Consider the following 21,111-nt stretch of genomic DNA (forward strand, 5'->3'; position numbering starts at 1 on the left):
GTTTGCAAGAAAAATAGATGTCTCTCGGGTAGAAGAGTTATGAGTCATCTGTTTAGTAATGGATTTATGCCAGATTATTATGTTTGGTATAACCACGGAGAAGAAATCAATTTGGATATAGGAAGTAGTTACACTGATATGACGTATGATGGAAGTCATGAAGAAATTGGTAATGTAGTAGAAGATCCATATGTGGATATGGTGAATGATGCATTACGTAATAATGTGGGTTTAGATGATAATTATCATCAAAATGATAGTTATGAGAATGTGGAAGAACCGGTACAAAACCATTCGCAGAAATTTTACGACTTGTTAGATAGTGCAAAAACTCCTTTATATGATGGTTGTCGTGAAGGTCACTCGCAATTGTCATTAGCTGGTCGAGTCATGCAAAATAAGGCGGAGTATAATATGAGTGAAAAGTTAGTAGATTCGGTTTGCGGAATTTTGACGGATTATTTACCAGAAGGCAACTAGTCTACCGGTTCACATTACGAGACAGAGAAATTGATGCGTAATTTAGGCCTTCCATATTATACAATTGATGTTTGTATTAACAATTGTATGATTTTTCTGGAAAGAAGACGAAAAGGAAGAGACATGTCTATTTTGTGGTTAACCAAGATGGAAGCTTAAGGAGGACCGACAGAGAACAAGAGTACCATATAGTCATATGTGGTATCTACCTATTGCTGATAGGTTGAAGAGAATGTATCAGAGCCAAAAGACTGCAACGACAATGAGATGGCATGCGGAGCACCAATCAAAAGAGGGAGAAATGAATCATCCTTCTGATGCGGCGGAGTGGAGATATTTCCAAGAGCTTAACCCTTGGTTTGCGGAAGAACCCCGTAACGTCTACCTTGGATTATGTACTGATGGGTTCAATCCATTTGGAATGTCTCGCAATTATTTGTTGTGGCATTTGATCTTGACTTCATATAATTTACCCCCTGGTATGTACATGAATACGGAGTACTTGTTTCTTACAATACTGAATTCTGGGCCAAATCATCTGCGAGCTAGCCTCGATATCTTCCTACTTACCGATGTTAAAGTGTGCTTTTAGAGTCTTTTTAGTCCTTTGTGAATTTTTACCGATGTTAGGTAGCTTTGGAGGGAATTTGGACGTTTTAAGTTGAAAATATGCATTTGGAGCTAAAAAATCAGTTGAAGCGTCAGAAGTTTGGCCTCAGACGAAGAACTTCCCACCGTTAGATCTTTCTCAATTTTGAACACAAGCTTCATGAAGATGTTATTGCGATTATTTCCAAGAGGTTCAATGAAAATCCAACGGTGAGATCAAATAGTTATGAGCAATACGGTGAAGATTGATCAGTCTGGCGAGCAGATGGAGCAGACACAGAAGAAGCACCTCACATCGACCGGTCTAAAAAGAGGATTGCTCTGGTGCGATCAAACTCTTTTTGTACTAGTAGATCCTGGAACCGGTAGATCAAACTCTTTTTGGACCAGTCGATCAAACTATTCTGATCGCACCAGCAATCCTCCATAATCACACCGTTGATCAAACTCTTTTTGGACCGGTCGATCAAACTCTTTTTGGGCCGGTCGATCAAACTTTTTCGATACCAGCTTGGTGTCGATTGAAACTCACTCCAGAATCCCAAAAATGGAACACATGTGTTTATATGCTCAAATTGTAATACCATAATGATACTAACTGCCTCGCATTTGTAATACTTTAGGGGTCGAATCCATAGAAACTCTAAATGCACACAATAGACTTAATAATCTTTCAACTATGCTAAACAGAAATTATAATTTAAATAGCAATACGAAAACGTAATTAATGTTTTAAAATTTTAAATAGAGTAAAAGCTAGGCTTAGGGAATAATCTCAAGAAATTATGGAATATCAAATCAATCAATCAAACAGGATTCAATCAATTAAAAACCGTTCTTTAACTCTAAACTCAATAATAAAATAAATCAGTTCTCACTGAAAATATTATGTAAGTTTTTTTTTTTTTTTTTTTTTTTTGCTAAATATGTAAATATTATGTAAGTTTAAAACCAGAAAATCCAAATGTCTTGGTAAAATTCAAGTTAAAAACCAGTTTTGAAAACAAGTTCAGTTTGTTCACAAAATTACAAAATCAAATCTCTTTGTAAAAAATAATTTTGCTCATCAAAGGTTTTTGTCAGGAAAATCAATTATATTCTTATATCAATTTCTTTTCCTAATTTATTAATTAATATGAAGAACAACCAAAACTGAAGAGCATAGAAGAATATGAATCCAGAGAAATCAACAGATCTAATAAACCATAAAATTCCTAATGAGAATCCCTAACCCTAACAAGTGAATTACTCAGACATCATTGCAAAAACACAAATCAAAATCTGAATAAATCGCATTAAGAAATAGAATAGAGATGTAAGGGAGTTTGAAATCTCTCTCAGTAGGGTTGAGTTCTGACTTGTGTGTCCAAAAGCTCTCTAAAAATCTCTCAAAAGTTTGCAAGAAAATAAAGATTTAGGATTTCTAAGACCCTAAAATTCTATATATATCTCTAAAACACGTCACGGACTTAATATTGTAAATAGGGAAAACTTTGGGGCAACTTTGCAAAACTTCAGAACTTGAGAAACTCGGACTTGTCTTGCATTGCATAGTATGTCGATCAATGCCAACACCTGCATCGATCAATGCCAACACCTACATCGATCGATGCAGTCTTCTAAACTCATATCCAAGCTTCACAGCTTCAGTCTCAATGCTCGAACATGCATCAAATACTTCTATTTTGCTCTATTATGCTCCCATCCATGCCAATATGTACGTAGCCCTACAAAGACTCAAAAAGAATCTATAAATAAGACTTATATCATGGCTAAGAACATCTAAAAACCATGATATATCAATTTCCCTAGACTTAGCTTTTGCTTGCCCTCAAGAAAATCAAGAACTTAATCTGAGGAAAAGGTTTGAAAACGCAAAAACTCCTTTTCTTTTTAAAATAATGCCATGATCATCCAAACCTTCATTCATATGCTTAGCAGACAAAATCTGAATTGAACCACCATGTACTTCTCCATAGACATTCATAGCATCTCAAATCCAAATCAAATTCCACAACTTCCTCCATTAAGCCTTCATCGTTGGGTCTCATTTCCGTACAATACCATAACAAGGAAGACAAATTCTTTTACAACCTGTAGTACTCTTTCTCTCCTCCAGACTTATTCTATTCTTATCTTCCATGGAGCTTTTTATTATTTTCTTTTATCAAAAGTGTAGACAAATAGTGGGGTCATCGGCAATTTACCTACCCCTCATTTCCAAGCTTCGTGTGATCATTTGACTCAATAGTAGAATAATGGGGTCACAAGTAATTTACATACCCCTCTAAACTGATCAAAATTATATCATCTTTTTTTTTTTTTTTTTAAAACGAAGCTCTCAGGAAAAACATTCAAACTTGAATAAGGGTGAGGAGTACCAATTTTTTTCTAAAATCTTACTTGTCAGGTATGAACGAGGAGTCAAGCCCTATGAACATCAGTCTCCTTGATGAGATAAAAAGAAAAGCGCGTAAATATGGATTTTTCTGGTTCACTTGTCTGCCTTTGATTTTTCATTGGTGGGATTCGGGATTCAATCTAAAACATTAATCAACCAAGGCAGTACTCTAAAAAGAAAAAGCATAGCTCTCAACAAAAATTTTGACTCAATAAAACAACTTTCGGATTGACTCAACTAACACTCAAAAACAAAAATGTAGTTAGTAATTGCCTCCCCCAGACTTAAACAACATTGTCCCCAATGTTATCAAGCCGAAAGTTAGTGAAGAAAAATAGACAAAAACAAATAAGTATTGAAATTGTTAACAAAAACGTGTTACCAATCCGGATGTTCAGTGTCGACTGATGCATAGGTAGCATCGATTGATGCACTATGTGGATGCAGAGAGTTTGAACATAAATCCTGAGTTAGCTGTGATTAATTTCTTTTTATCGTATTCCTTGGATGTTAACAATGCTAAGAATCACTCAAACACAAGATTAAACGTAACATGATAGGTAGAAGTTCACAATTCAATATAAATTCAAACTGACTGAAATCAAGAATTAAAATAACTCAAAGTGGAAAAGAAAAACCTATAAGTGGGTTTCCTCCCACTAAGCGCTTGTTTTTATTCATTAGCTTGAGTGTGCTAGAGCTCACGCAAGTGGCAGTGAATGCCTCCGAGAAGAATATCTCATCATCCAAGGTGGTGTATAAGCGTTAAGTGCATGGGATCTGCCAAGTACGCGGGGAACAACAGCAGGGCGGGACTTAGGTATGGGTGGGTTTCTTTTATGGCCTGCAAAATCATCAACAAAAGAAACTAGCACTATATGATAATCTCGTGGGTTGGCTTTTTATACCTTTGAAAGTCCAATTGATGATAGGATGGGGTTTGGGTTTAGGAGATGCATACATTTGCTTGACCTACAGACTCTGGAATGTGAAGTTGTGAGATGTCAGCTTCAAAATCGGTCTAGGAATTGCAGCTAAGGAATCAACTCGTGAATCTTTGGTTTTGGACAAATTTGGATTGACTCGTGGAGGTGTGTCGATCAATGTAACAGCTGCATTGGTCGATGCTGAGATTGTTGTTCGTGAGACTGCAGTTTGTGTTTCTTTGCTAATATCAAGAAGCAATAAACTAGCAACCTAACATCATCCTAATGACCCACTCTAGCATCCTAATAGGAACAAGACAAGACATCAACGAGCCACTAGAACATCCTCCTCTTCATTGCCTTGAATTCACAATCACACTTTGCCAACAAACAACAATTGAGATTCATGAGTAATATTACAAATACTCAATTAGGCAATCCTCCCATCTATTGAGCTATACACACAAGCAATTGAGATCTCCGAATGTCATAATGAACAAACAACAAGAAACCAAGCAAAACACAATGGAAACAAAGCATCAGACGCCAGCTGAGAATGGTGTCGACCGACACCTGCTTAACATCTCCGGAAACCCTATTTTATGTCGACTAACACCTCCACATGGTGTATACTGACACTCGTTAGGGTTATCATGTCATCGTCTCATTGGTGTCGACTGACATCGATGCCGAGCTTTGATCTCCTTCGATCTTCAGCACCGATTTCTGCCTCCAAACACCTAACACACATCCAATCCATTCTCAATAATGATACCAAACCACATAAGACACAGAAAACACACAAACGTTCAAGGGAATCAATCAAATAACTCATAGAACACAAAATCAGATATTCTCAAGCTTAGAAAAGCCATGTTCATGCACGCACCTCTTTCAAATGAAGTTTATGACTAAAAACGACGAATCCAACACCACAACAAGTACCTCCCACGTTCCTATCCTTAGATCACCACTCCATAGGAAGGATCTCTCAAGAAAAGGAGTCACATGGAAACTTATCTCTCTTTCTTCTCTTTATGGAAACGACAAATGAGAGGTTACTAAACCCTCACGTCAACTTTCCACTTAAATAACATGGTTTAGGGATTATTAAACCCAACCGCTTCGATTCGATGATTTAAAAACCAAACCAGCCGAACCAAACAATTAATGGTGTCGACCGACACCCCTATTGATAGTGTAACATCCGTGAACAACCTTTGTGGTTTTGGAATAGGTGTTGATTGACACCCCTATTGTGTCCTGATGTAAGAAGGGGTGCTGAATTACCGGCTGTAGCAGTTGCTGAAGTACTACGTGACAGACTTCTTGATGTACAACCTGACGAACTTCCCGATAGACTGCCTGAAATACTTTTTGGAGAGAACCAGCTCGTACCAGTTAAGGAGAACTATGATATCCTTCCGATATGTGCAAGAATCAGAAACAAACATACTTTGGAGCTGACGACTGGAACTAGAAGTGATGCGGACATTCAACGAGCCGGAAGATCATATCGTTGGAATGGGACCGTTGCACTCTTTTTCCCTTATCTAGGGTTTTTCCCAATGGGTTTACCAAGAAATGTTTTTAACGAAGCAAAATCCTTCCACATATCCTCCTATTCATATTTTAAGGAGGAAGTTCAAAGAAAGCCACCCTTGTTTCGAGCTAGTTCAAGACATGGTTCAGGGAACCTTTCCACAAGTCAATTACCACTCAAAATAGATCTTTCCAGAAGTGGCTCAAACCAAATCATCCCTTGGCGTCCTGGAGAGCTTCACCACACATCTTATGATGCACCCTACCTCACTTGATTAGGCGGATCAAGTTAAAGTGCAACTTTCCTTATTTGTATCTGTTTGTCTTTATGACACAACAAACTTTTCCTTATTCAGTGTTGCGCCTTTGTGAAACTCTTAAGACCATCCAGAAGCTTCCTAGAATGTATCCAGATGTCCCAAGAAACCACAACTTCGGCCACAAGTTATCAAGACTCAAGGTGCATCACAACTTTCCCAATTTGGCCGATATTCTCATTCAGTTTCCAAAGATCATGATTTTCATTAATTGTTGTGATTTCTTTCTTTATTTTGGCATTTAGAAGTTGTACTTGAGCTCCTTTATAAGCTCTATTACTTTGTGCTTTGAGAGACACGTTTTTTGATTAATAAGAATTTCAGTTTGCTTCAACACTTTGTGTTTTGAAACAAATCATTGTTCTTGCGAGTTCTATGTAGTTTGTAGAGTCAAACAACTTAGGTTTCGTGTAGAGTCTCTGATACTTGCGAGGAATAGCCCTTGGATCATATTCTCTAGCCCTCGGTGTTGTGGATTCACCATCAAACCGGTTACTCTCCATCAGATCGCTTCCGCCCAAGCTTCTAAGTCTTTGAGTTTGTGAGTCTTGTCTTGGTGGATTCTGAGGCTTGTATCATTGGTATCAGAGCTTAAACGCTCCTAACTTACCTGGTTATTTCGTTCCTTCTTTTTTTTATTTATTTAATTCAGTTTCAAAATTTCTTACAAAAAAAAAACATAAAAACAAAAATCTGTTTTTCGTTTGTTATTTTGCCTGAATTTTATAAAATTGAAAAAAAACAGAAAAAAATAATTTCTTTCTGTTTTAGCTTATATAAAGTCTTAAAAACCCATTAAAAAATTTGTTGTTATTTTTAAAATTCGTTTGCTATTTATGATTTGAATTCTGTTCTGATCTATCTCAGTTTTTGCTGTTTGGCTTGCTTAGTTCAGATATCTATTGATCTCTCTTGTTTATCTTTGAATTTTGCAAGGAACTATGGGTGACGAAAATCCTATCACACTAGAGACCATCATGACTACACTCACAACTATGGATATCAACATGACAACCATGTCAACACGGTTCACCCAACTGGAGCAAATGAACCAAAATGCACCACCACTCGGCCAAGGAAGGAACCTGCATCCTGAAGTTCAAGGAGGCAACTATGATCCTCATCAAGAAGAGGATCCACCAGACTTAGAACCTCAACAGAATCACGTGGCCTTTGATCAACCCAATCGACGAGCTCAAGGAGACCGAAACCGTGTTCGTAAAGATGAGAGAAACCTACAACCTGAAGTGAAGCTCACTGCACCTACCTTTGCGGGAAAAATTGATCCCTCATCTTACTTGGAATGGGAAAAGAGGATGGAGCACCTCTTTGAGTATTATCACTACACGGAGCCAAAAAAGATAGCCCTAGCTGTTGCAAGTCTCACGGATCATGCACTAGCATGGTGGGACAGAGAAGTAGCTGAGAAGAGGAGGATTAGATACCAGCAAATCACACGCTGGCCTGACATGAAGTTTGAGCTTCGCAAAAGGTATGTACCACCTCATTACTACCGCGATTTACTAAAACAATTTCGTGCTTTGTTTCAGGAATATAGGAGTGTAGAAAACTATTATGAGGAATTTGAACTCATAAGAAGCCATCTCGAGCTTCAGGAGACAGAGGAGTCTCTCATGTCCCAGTTTGTAGATGGCCTCCAAGATTGTATACAATGCAAAGTGGAGACGCAGCCCTACCAATCCCTACAAGAAGTTCTACACCTCGCTATGCAACGTGAGCAACAAATCAAAAAGAAGACAAATCCTCGGACTAAAGCCAAAGACACCTCGTGGAGCCAACCACAACCCACAACGGTTCAAGCACCACCTCCGCAAAATATAGACAAAGGAAAATCCATTGTTTTTTATTCTCGTTTCAAATCAAATGTTCACCATGCTGAACAAGGTAAGTCCTCTAACCCTCAAAGATCACATGAAATAATTTGTTATAAATGCCAAGGCAGGGGACATGTGGCAAAAGAGTGCCCCAACAAGCGAGTCATGGTGATCACCACCGATGGTTATGACTCACAAAATGAAGTCGACCAAATGCAAGCCGATGCAACCACCATCTATGCCGATGAAGGCGAGCTGCTAGTCATACAAAGACCACTCTCAGCCCAACAAACAACGAATGAGCCCGAACAAAGAGAAAACTTGTTTCATTCTCGTTGCACCATCAAAGATAAGGTATGTCACTTAATTGTGGATAGTGGTTCCTGCACTAATATTGCTAGTGTTACTCTTATTGAGAAGCTAGGACTCAACACCACTAATCACCCGAGGCCGTATAAGCTCAAATGGCTTATTGACAAAGAGGAGATAAAAGTGTCAAGACAAGTCGAAGTGCCATTTTCTATCGAAAAATACCAAGATCAAGTCTTGTGTGATGTTGCACCCATGCAAGTTGGGCATGTTCTACTTGGTAGACCTTGGCAATATGATCATGAGGTCCAACTTAACGGGCGTACCAATCAATATTCGTTTTGCCTCAACAACCGCAACTTTACTCTTGCTCCATTAGACCAAAAAGAAGTTCGTGCAATGCAAGCAAAATCAAAGGTATGTGCTAATACACGGCTTAGTTGTTATGTTGATCAAACTTATTTTCCTCCAAACAAGGATATGCCGCACTTGTTTTACCAAAAGGCCCCATTTTCAGATTTTGGAGCTAAAAAGGAGCAAATTTTAACACCCCATGGTGTATCTATAGTGGTGAACCACACGCCTACACTATATCTGAATGCTGCAAAAGGAGTCTACCACTCAATGCTGCTCCAATATGAACCACCTGATGCACCAATCCGCCATCAAACAAAGCAATACCTAGGTAAGACTTTAGAGTTCCCAAGACCGCATGAAAGCTAACTTGCTTTCTCTTGGTGCAGATAAAATAGTTTCGAGGTTGAAACTCATTCAAGGGGGAGGGGATGATGTAAGAAGGGGAGCTGAATAACCGGCTGTAGCAGTGGCTGAAGTACTACGTGACAGACTTCTTGATGTACAACCTGACGAACTTCCCGATAGACTGCCTGAAGTACTTTTTGGAGAGAACCAGCTCATACCAGTTAAGGAGAACTATGATATCCTTCTGATATGTGCAAGAATCAGAAACAAACATACTTTGGAGCTGACGACTGGAACTAGAAGTGATGTGGACATTCAACGAGCCAGAAGATCATATCGTTGGAATGGGACCGTTGCACTCTTTTTCCCTTATCTAGAGTTTTCCCAATGAGTTTACCAAGAAAGGTTTTTAACAAGGCAACATCCTTCCACATATCCTCCTATTCATATTTTAAGGAGGAAGATCAAAGAAAGCCACCCTTGTTTCGACCTAGTTCAAGACATGGTTCAGGGAACCTTTCCACAAGTCAATTACCACTCAAAATGGATCTTTCCATAACTGGCTCAAACCAAATCATCCCTTGGCGTCCTGGAGAGCTTCTATATCATTTGGAGACTTCACCACACATCTGAGGATGCACCCTACCTCACTTGATTAGGCGGATCAAGCTAAAGTGAAACTTTCCTTATTCGGATCTGTTTGTTTTTATGACACAACGGATTTTTCCTTATTCAGTGTTGCGCCTTTGTGAGACTCTTAAGACCATCCAGAAGCTTCCTAGAATGTATCTAGACGTCCCAGGAAACCACAATTTCGGCCCCAAGTTATCAAGACTCAAGGTGCATCACAACTTTCCCAATTTGGCCGATATTCTCATTCAGTTTCCAAAGATCATGATTTTCATTAATTGTTGTGATTTCTTTCTTTATTTTAGCATTTAGAAGTTGTACTTGAGCTCTTTATAAGCTCTATTACTTTGTACTTTGAGAGACACGTTTTTTGATTAATAAGAAATTTCAGTATGCTTCAACACTTTGTGTTTTGAAACAAATCATTGTTCTTGCGAGTTCTAGGTAATTTATGGAATCAAACAACTTAGGTTTCGTGTAGAGTCTCTGATCCTTGCGAGGAATAGCCCTTGGATCATATTCTCTAGCCTTCGGTGTTGTGGATTCAGCATCAATTCGGTTACTCTCCATCAGATCGCTTCCGCCCAAGCTTCTAAGTCTGTGAGTCTTGTCTTGGTGGGTTCTGAGGCTTGTATCATGTCGATCAACACTTATCCCAAAACCACAAAGTTGGTTCACGGATTTTACACTATCATTCGTTCTAGAAAACATTATTACTTTCTAGCAACCTAACAGAAGCATAAAATACAACCAAGCTGCTAGAACATCTTTCTTTTCACTGGCTTAATCTACGATCACACTTTGCCTTTATCTGCACCACAAACAACAATTGAGATGCATGAGTATTTGCACAAATACTCAGTGAGGCAATCTTCCCATCCTCCTTTTCATTGCATGTTGAGGATCATGTAGACCGACAATGGCTAACTTGTGTCGACCGACAATGGTCAACTGGTGCCGACCGACACCTACTCGACATCCTCTAAAACCCTAGCAGTGGTTACCAACACCTTCACATGGTGTCTTCCGACACTTACCAAAGCTCTCGCGCCATCCTCGCCTTGGTGTTGACAAACACCGATGTCGAGCATTGATCTCCTTCTATCTCCAGCTATGATTTCCGCCTCTAACAGCACCAAGCTCACCAAAGGTTCCCCCAGAAGTCTCACCAAGCAATAGAAATCACGAAATCACACAAACAAGCAAGGAATGAATCCACAACTCACAGAAAACACCCAAAAAAGAGATCTCAGCTTAGATCAACCATGGTCATGCATTCACCTTTACAAAACATAGAGAAATAGATCACACAAGACGAGAGACAGTACCACATCACGCTCCTAACACGTTCACGGGCTCAGATCTCCAACGACGGGAATAATCTCCCAAGAACAGGCTCATAAACTCTTAGAAACTCTTTAGATTTTTTCCCTCTTTTGCACAAGATAAAAACGACTAACCAAAGCCAGGTCATCAATTTTTCCACTTAAATACCCGAGCCTTATGGTTTCCAAACCTAAAATGTAATAAAACGTGCGTTTAGCTTAAGTCGATCTGCTCTGAGAAATGTTGGTATCGACTTACACCAGTTTGGTGTCGATCGACACCCACTCCATAATCCCGAAAATGGAACATGGATGTTACAACTTAACCCATTATAATTTTATCTTGGTGAATTGTAGATTCATGGGGAGTTTAGCTTAGGATTAGTTTATCCTAAAGATTTCAGATTATAGAAAAGAGTGGCAGTTCAAAAATGGTGTGCTTGATTTACGCATTTGCAAATTAGTTGTTTATGCTATCTATTTCTAGTGAAATCGAAATCTGAATTTATTCTCAGAGGTAGGGGAGGGGGTATGAAAAATCAAACCTCGTTAACAAACTTCTTGTCTCATTTATTTCTGCACTTTTATTTGCCTCACTCGCACTTACACCATATTTTATCTATTGCTTTAAAAAATTATCACAACCCAAACATACTACAAATTTTAGGTATATAAAAGTATTAAATTAGTATAATTTTATTAACTAAAAAGAAAAAGTAAAATTTTTTTGCTAACCTACACCTCACAAAAAATTTTAAATAAAAAAATTATTTTGAAGGAACTCAAATTTAATATTTTGGTATTTCATTAAATTATATCTCATAAAATCAAGCAGACATTCTAGTTAAAATAAATCATTTCTCTGACATAAAAAATAACAATATGAAAATTTAAAATAAAAGAATTAATATTATATACTACACAGACCATCTTGTAGATATTGGTGCTAAACTTAAACATGTACATCTACCTTTATGAAACAAAGTGTATCTAAGGGTTCTTTGTTTTTGTACAAAATGTATGTAATGGTTCAAGTAGAAATTTTTTACCATAAGAACTTTCTTACATGTCTAGCACGTGTCTGAACATTTAGAAAAATATATTTACAACACAAATCATCTTATAAATATAGACATCATTGCTAAAATCAATAAAGCATATATAACGGTTCAAATCCAAAAAAAACTTTTATGAAAAGAAAACTTTTACCATTAAAAACTTACTTACATGTCTAACACATATCTAAAAAATTCAGAAAATTCTTTTCGAACATCCAAAATTCCTAATAAGCCATAATGATTTCAAGATTCTTCATTCTTCGCACTCATAAAAAAATGATTATTTTATCATTAAGACTATTACTTGTGAAATCCTAATTTATAAGAGTACCTTATTTGTCGAATTTTATTTATTGCACGTAAATGGTTTTTTGTTGCATTATAGCTTTTAAGAAACTTTATCGGAATTTACCAAAAATATATATTCAATGAAATAAGTTTTGTAATCTTGTTGACTACAATTGTTATGAATGGCTAAAGATTTATTTGTTCACATTTTTAGTCAACTTTAAGGAGTGCATTACTTTTATGGATTCATCTTTGTAGAGTCTCAAGTTCCGGTTTTCCCTTTCTACATTTGTATATAGTTTTCGATCAATGAATTTTCTTTTTATCTCTTTTCTTCCTCTTGTTTTTCTAATCTCAACCAAAAAATTCTTGATTCCGTATCTAAAACTAATCGACTTTTCGATTGTCTTAAAGTTCAAGTTGGTGTTGAAAATGGGGTTGCGGACGAACATCTACCATGCTAATCTCATTAACTCTCACCGATTTCATACTGATGATGTATCTTATAAACAAAATGATCATCTTAAATCTCTTGGTGATACTTTAACTCTTTCTTCTAGTAATGGATGGGCTCAACCTTCTATTATGACTGTTATTCCTAACATCTATCACCAAAATCTGATTTCATCAATTCCAAACCAAAATTCTGATCATCAAAATCATTTATTTCCCAGACTTCCTTCAACTGAAATACCCTCAAAATATCCATCTATGGGCAACCCTTCCTACTCAAACACCGATGCTTATGGGGAATTCCAAAATAAAATAACCAGCAACTTAAAACTCCCACTGACCTATTACACCTCGTTCCCTGTAACATCTGAAGGTACATCATACAATATGCATGATTTTCAAGGGAACACTAGGTTGGATGATATGATTTCTCACAATCAAGGGCTTTTCATTGGTAGTCACGAGCCAGCCCATGTTCATTTCATGGTTGAGTCTCAACAATTTAATGTGTCAGAGCCAGAGGATATCAATAAGAGCGTAACAAAAGAGACATCTAACAGGCGTCAGGAGGAGCAGGTGATTATCAAAACCGATCAGAAGAAGAAGAAAGGCAGCAATATCAAAGGACAATGGACCCCTACCGAGGACGAGTAAGTTTTCATTTTTTTTTTTTTTTGTATCATGGAAAAATTAATTGGTAATTCAGTCTGTTGATAAAAAAGAATTCATTCCATTACTATGATTTTTTTTTTTTTTTGACGATTCTATTCTAAAATTCTTACAAAAGTATTATAATTGCTTTATGGCACATCATTATTATTGCTGAGGATTTTGTATTACAATTAATATATATACGTGTGGTGGGCCGTATATAGGATGTTGATGGAATTGGTGAAACGTAATGGAATGAAAAAATGGACAGCAATCGCAAAAATTTTGCAAGGAAGAATTGGTAAACAGTGTAGAGAGAGGTGGCACAACCATCTTCGTCCCGACATCAAGGTACTTTTCTTCTAATAATCTTCTGTATATGCATAGTAACGACTCACATGTGGTGATATAAGCTAGGTTAAACAATCATTGGCTTTTTTGACCAAAAAAAAAAAAAAAAAAAAAAAACAATCATTGGCTTCTAACTTGAAAGAATTGTATGTGGACCCATTTCTATATGAGATAAATATATGTGTTTTCAGAAAAATTCTTGGAGTGAAAAAGAAGATCAAATACTTGTTGAAGTCCACAAGCTAGTTGGCAACAAATGGACCGAAATCGCCAAGAGACTCCCTGGAAGAAGTGAAAATATTGTGAAAAACCATTGGAATGCCACAAAGCGGCGGCTACTCTCGATGAGGAACAGGAGAAGTGATGCCCTCCCCCTTGGCAACAAAGCCCTCGAAAATTATATATGGTCTATTACAATCAACAACAGTGTCCACATGAACAGAGGAGCTGATACTATAATTGCAAACGCTGAAATGGAGAATAACAAATGTGAGCATGTTGTCGATGGGGTGAATCTGAATCTGTTTGCTAGAAGGCAGACAGCCATAATGGCGATGGATGCGTCAACAACCGCAGTTTATGTTCCAGAGAAAACAACGTTTACATGGGGTAATGATTTTGAAAGAGTTTATGAACCCATGGATGATACATACATGGATGCTCATGAATGGCTGGAACTAGCTAATTTCTGATGAAGGATTGCTCTGCTCAAGATGTTTTCTCATTAAGTCTTATCTATCATCTATCTATCTAACTATCTAGCTATCTTTATATCTTCGTTTTTTTTTAAGCATCATCTATCATTTATCATCTATCATCTATCTATCTTAATGAAAGGCTATTTCTATTTTATATGGACAAGACATATCTGATATGTAGAGTATGTTTTTAAAATCAGAAGTGACCAAGTACTTTTTTTTTGTATATGTTCAACGAAATTGTAGCCCTCAGAATAATAGTTTTTCTTAATATAAAGTTAACCACTGAAAATTACATCCGATCCTTTGCAGAAACATGCAACGCAACAAATGTGTTCACATCAAGTCATATAAAAGAGTTTTACATCAATTGGTCCAAATCCTTCATGTGGTGATGTCAAGTTTCAGGAGTGCCAACATCAAAAAATTGTTCATAGAATGGGTGGGGCAGAATTGCAAATATCAAGCAAAATAATTGAAAATTTTAAAATTTTACATTAAAATCTAAAAAGATAATTTAGGCATATGCTGCCCTCTAACACAACATGGTTCCGCCACTGGGTGCCAATCCAAACATTAAAATTGCAGAACCGGAACTTGAGATTTTACAAGATGAATCCATAAAGGTAATGCACTCCTTAAAGTTAACTAAAATGGCAAAATGAAAAAACTAGTCTTAAAAGATAAAATGTTTATGTGAACAACCAAACATGTAGCCATTCATAAAAATGGTAGTCAACGAGATTAATCAATTACTTCATTGAAAATATATTTTGGTAAATTTTGATAAATTTATTTAAAAGCTAGTATAATGCAGCAAAAAAAAATTTACATGCAATAAATAATTTTCAAAAATTAGAGTATTCTTATACATTAAGATTTTAAAAGTAATTGTTTTTCAAGGAAAAAATAGTCATTTTTATTTATGAGTTGAAATAAATAAGAATTTTGAAATTATTTTCGTACATAGGCTAGAAATGTAAGTAAGTTTTTCATTGTAAAAGTTTTCTTTTTGTAAAAGATTTTTTTGGATTTGAACATTAAATTTCTTTAAATGTTCCGAGACGTGTAAGAAAGTTATTATGGTAAAAAAATCTACTTTTGGTAAAAGAAAACTTGACTTGGATATAGATGTACATACCCTTTGTTTCATAAAGGTAGATGTATATGTTTAAGGTAGCACCAAATATTTACAAGATAGTTTGTGTGTATATAATTTTAATTATTTTATTTTAAACTCTCATATTGTTATTTTTAATGTTATTGAAATGATTTATTTTACCTAAAATAGCTCCTTGATTTTATGAAATATATTTTAATTATATACAAAAATACTAGACTCTTCAATTGATTTAACCTGAGAGCCTAAACTCAAAATTCTATTTATAATAAAATGTTACCAAACGCATATCCATAAGATGATAACATAATGCATCAGAAGTTCAAAACCGACTTCGACATAACCACAATCATAAAACATTTCATTCAGAATACTTATTAACTTGACAAGGAAACAAGTTCTTATTGCCCGACTCAAACCATTTTATTACTGATGAAGCAATCACAAATGGATGTGCTTCTTAAGCAGAAGTTGTTGCAGTCTTTCCAGCGATAGCTCCAGCTTCAGTTAGCAGAGGAACCAACTTCCCGTCTTTATGCAAGTTTGATGTTGCTACAATTGCAATAAGAATCACAAAATTTGGTTTAGCATAACAAAATTAGAGGTTCGCAACCGCAAACAAGCAAACAAAAGTTTTGAAGGGAATAGCTCTAAATGTCTTTACCATCGCAGCCACCGATGTGATTTCCTCCAATAAACACATTAGGCACAGTGCGTTGTCCAGTCCATTCTCCAAGAGCTGATTGAATTTGGCTACCATCATCTGTATTCAACAACAGCAGTGAATAATTCAGAAAATAGCACTACCATGCTTGAGTGTGGATTCTCTAGTGAGTACATACATACAAATCTGAATAAATGTAAAATAAAACTCATAGCTCTTGCTTGTAAAGATTGCTTAAGGGTAAATGATCATGCTTTCTGAAACTAATTTGACTCAAGGACATAAGAAACACATGATCATGAGATAGAAACAAAGGAACATAACTTATACTTTGATCAATGTAATACACATAACTCATTACTTCTAAAAGTGCTTTGGAGGTGAATTGATCATAAGCTTTATAAAACTATCTAGACTCATGGAAGATAGAACCACATGATCATGAGAATCCAAGAGAAAACAGAGAAAATTTTGCAAAGACGGGTCTATAGACAAAACATGAATCTTCTACAAAAGTTTCTACGATTAGATTCATGAACACAATCTATACTTGGATCGCTAAACTAAAACTCAAATCTCAAAACACAAGCAATAGAACTATTCCTAAACCTATACTTGGATCATCAAACACAATCCTAAAGACACAATAAATCAAACGAAATCATAATAAAATTACTCTCGGTGTCGAGCTCAACGGCCTTGAACTTTGCTCCCAATTGTTGCAAAAGCTCCTTCACCCTCACGCAGTAAGGACAAAACGTCTTGCTGCAATTTCCAAAAGAAAAAACAACCACAGCCACACAAAATTACCGATCAGATTACTCCCTTTTGGTACACAAAAGCGTCTAGATACATCCATGGATTCCTAATCGTATAAAATTGGCAAGGACAACAACACAATCGAAGCCATATAAAGAAAGCACAAACCACAGATTCAAGATTGAGGAAAACAGAGAGAATCGCAGCAAATTGAGTAAAGAGAAGAGAAGCGGGACCTGAAAACAACGACTTAGTCGCTGTTAACGATGTCCTTAGCCTTCTGAGTCGCCATCGTCGTCGAGATTAAGAAACCTTTTAAGTTTTGGTTATCGATCTGATCTTTTGAGGAGAAGAAGGAAATGAAAATATAATATCAGAGAAGAGTGGCGATGCGGATCAGTTTAGGCTTTATAAAAACGCAATTTGGATGGTAGATATCTTTTTTTTCGTCGAATCAGTCAAAACGACGTTCAAAACAAAACGGGGATTTTTATTTTCTGCAATATCAGCCGTCGATTTTGAAACGGTGATTTAATTCTTTGATATCAGCCGTCTGATTCCGAAACGGGCAACTGTTTTGTTTTGACCAACTTAACGATGTTTGATTGTTTTCATTTACACATTTATGTTATTGCGCTTCTTATTGGGCCTTCTTACTATTTTTCCTTCATCGCTAAGTATCAAGAAACAATTGGATTTTTCATTTTTGTAATCATCCTTTATTCCTCGAATAAGATTCTAATTTATAAAAAATTTTGAAAACTTTAACAAAATCATCAAACTTAAATAAGTGAAAATTTTTAAAAGATTATTAGAGAGTATTTTATAGTTTTGTTGATTAGAATTTTAAAATTTTATAAAGTGTCCCAAACAATCTCTATATTTTTGTAATATTTTTTTTTGCCAAAAATGCCAGATTTTTTATAAAAGTTTTGGGAAATGCCACATTTGCTTTATTTTTCTAAAAATGCCATATTTTTACTGTTTACATGTGATTAAAAGACGAAAATACCCTTATATGAAAGAAAGTGATTGTCGTGGACGAGATCTGATGGACAAGTTATTAGAGTAAGTCATAAACTTGTCCACGAAATCATTTTTATAACTTGTCTACGAGAATTATATTAACGAAGTTGTCCACGAGTTCAAATTAGTTATCCATATTCTTAAACATAAGTTGTCTATGAAAGATAATTAGATAAAAAAAAGTAAAGTGTCGTGATGGTGGACCAAAAAAAGATGGTGGATCAAAAGAAGATATGGATAATGATGAACTAAAAGAGGGTGATAGACCAAAAGAAGATGATGAACCAAAAGAGGATGATGTGGATGAGGGTGGACCAAAAGATGATGTGGATTAGGGTGGGCCATTATCCACATCTTGTCCATCATCCACATCTTGTTCATCATTCGCATCTTGTCCATCATTCGCATCTTGTCCATCATCCACATCTTTTTCATCATTCGCATCTTGTCTATCATCCACATATTGTCTATCATCTGCATCTTGTTGATCATCGACATCTTGTCCATCATCCTTATTTTTTCTATCATCCGCATCTTGTCAATCATCCGTATCTTGTTTATCAGTAGCATAGTATTTATCGAGGGGCATTTATGTCTTTTTATGTAAAGATTGTGGCATTGTGGAAAAGAAAGAGAAAAATGGCATTTTGACTAAATTTTTTTACTGTTCATGGCATTTTTGTTAATTAACTCATTTTATTTTGTGAAGAAAGTGTATAAAATCATGAACCAATAACATAATAATAGAATTCATTAACAATCCTAGATTCTTTAGTTTTAGTTAGATAACATAAAGCTTTAATTGACTTTATAAAAGTTTGAATCCAATAACCCAAATTTGTTAAGATTTTAAATGATTTTTTATAAATCATAAACTAATAACACTAAACTTTAACCAAGTTTAACAAAATCTTGTTCTAATAACAATAAATTCTACCTAATATTTAAAATCTTTAAAACTCTATTCAAATCCCAAATCAATAACCCCTTCGAAAAGAGAAAATAGTATACAAAAATACTAATTACAAAGATTTTGATCACATGATTTCGTTTTATTATATTTTGATTTCTATAATTATATAATTGGTGTAAATAGCGTATATACTTCTTAAAGAAGCATTTTTTGAAATCTCAGCATTGCTTTCAATAAATTAATTACCTATATATAAATAGAATAAAATTTAATGTAATATTTAGTGTAGGAAATCAAATAATTTATTATATATTTTCTAATTTGATTTGTTGAGTTGTGGTTGTGGAGAAATAATAATCAACATAAACTAATATTTGTTAGAACAAGAGGTTTAGGGAAAGGGTTTTCTCTTGTTATGAGATGCTGCCTCGTTAAAACATTACCAGGAAAACGCAATGGGAAAAACCATGGTTAAGGGAAAGAGAGTGCATCATGCTTTTACTCCCCCTCTTGAATACATCACTCGAAATCTTCTAGATGATCGATCCAATATGATGAATTAACTTCTTGTAAGTAGTAGTTGGAAACGCCTTGGTAAATGGTTCGCCAAATTTTCACTTGAACAAATTTGCAGGACATGTATATCACCGTACATCACCATTTTTCTGTAGGATATTGATCTCTTAAATGACATATCTTGATCATTATTTTTGTCTCTCACGATCTCATCAATGTATGTCAAAGACTTTGAAGATGATAGTCTTTCACCTTTGAAATCATAATATTCCTCTTTAGGTGTTTATCTTTCATATGTTCTTTGTTGTCTCATTGAAAACCTTTCATGGAAAACCCAATGGAATAAAAATCATGATAAGGGAAAAAGAGTACAACCATGCACATAATCATATTTCTCCCCTGAAAGTATCATCTTCAGGTTATACATTATGATAATATATATCATACTTTCTGAATTATTATTAACAGAGCTTTAGTGTACAAAAACACATATGAGCATCATATATTCTCTCGGGTCATTTAACTTCAAGTCATTTTCACCCTTTTCATATAGAAGATTCCTTTTTCATTTATTTGAACTTCAAGCCAAAATCTTCTTTTACATGCAATCTTCTTTCAACTATTCTTCTTAGTATGGTACTACAAGACCATTTTTCTATGTAAGATGATGTAAGCATTTTGAGATAACATCTCTATAATCAGATTTAAAATCTGTAACCTCAAGAAATTTCATGAAATATATGCTCTTATAAAATCTATAAAATCTGATTTCTCCACTTCAAGAGTAATATTTGATCAATGATTATTTCTCCACATATTCCTTGGTATGTGAAATCTCTACTGGAGATAAGATAACATTTTAATCATCAACATATTTGCACTTGTTCTTGTATCTTTCTTTTAACAAGAACCACTTGTAAGTGTTGAAGAGACAAGAGACACGTAAAATTTTCTTTTAACCAGATTCAGCAAATGCTTACATCCTCAACTTTCTTGAAAATATTTCATGAACACAATTACAATTAGTGTTCAATCTCGGAATTACACAACCCTAAGATCTTTTCTTACCTTTTTCCTGATCTATTTTCAACATACTATGAGATCCCTAAGATCAACAACAATGATCTACACATAGTTTTTTCTCATAGAGATAAACTCTCACCATTTTCTCTCCAAATGTGTCAAAAGGCATCATAAGGGAGCTACATAGTTGCTTCCACCATATGAGAGTGCATTTATCATAATAAATATCAAGTATTTATGAGAATCATTGTACTACTACATGTATTTTATGTCCCACTCATTTTAGACTTTCAAGTGTAAGGACTACAAGTCCAAATATTATCTCTTTAAGAGATTTGAACTATTTCATAGTTACCTCTTTCAATAATTAATCAATCATTCTTTGTGTACACTTTTCAATAAAACTTTATATTAACCGCGGTTTATGATCCTCGATTTTCATCAATAAAATCATCAACTACAACACTGCATGCAAACATATTACGACGTCGATTTGCTTATTGGTTCCTTTTCAT

The 21,111-nt window shown here is 35.3% G+C and overlaps 2 protein-coding genes across 2 annotated transcripts; one reads left to right on the plus strand and one right to left on the minus strand.

The window, feature by feature from the left end:
* The first annotated feature begins 12,584 nt into the window (after positions 1-12,584).
* On the plus strand, positions 12,585-14,742 carry LOC104719652 (transcription factor MYB115-like). The gene is made up of 3 exons (XM_087468847.1): positions 12,585-13,525; positions 13,751-13,877; positions 14,069-14,742. The coding sequence occupies exons 1-3, from the start codon at positions 12,732-12,734 to the stop codon at positions 14,567-14,569; spliced, it is 1,422 nt and encodes a 473-aa protein (XP_087324973.1). The 5' UTR covers positions 12,585-12,731; the 3' UTR covers positions 14,570-14,742.
* A 1,180-nt stretch (positions 14,743-15,922) lies between these two features.
* Positions 15,923-17,525, minus strand: LOC104719651 (glutaredoxin-C2). The gene is given in 4 exon segments (XM_010437607.3): positions 15,923-16,247; positions 16,360-16,458; positions 17,036-17,124; positions 17,355-17,525. Coding segments are annotated over 4 exon segments (336 nt in total). The 5' UTR covers positions 17,411-17,525; the 3' UTR covers positions 15,923-16,155.
* Between the last annotated feature and the right edge of the window lie 3,586 nt (positions 17,526-21,111).

This window comes from Camelina sativa, chromosome 10 (assembly GCF_030686135.1).
Source record: "Camelina sativa cultivar CO46 ecotype springtype chromosome 10, ASM3068613v1".
In the NCBI taxonomy this organism is placed as follows: Eukaryota; Viridiplantae; Streptophyta; class Magnoliopsida; order Brassicales; family Brassicaceae; genus Camelina; species Camelina sativa.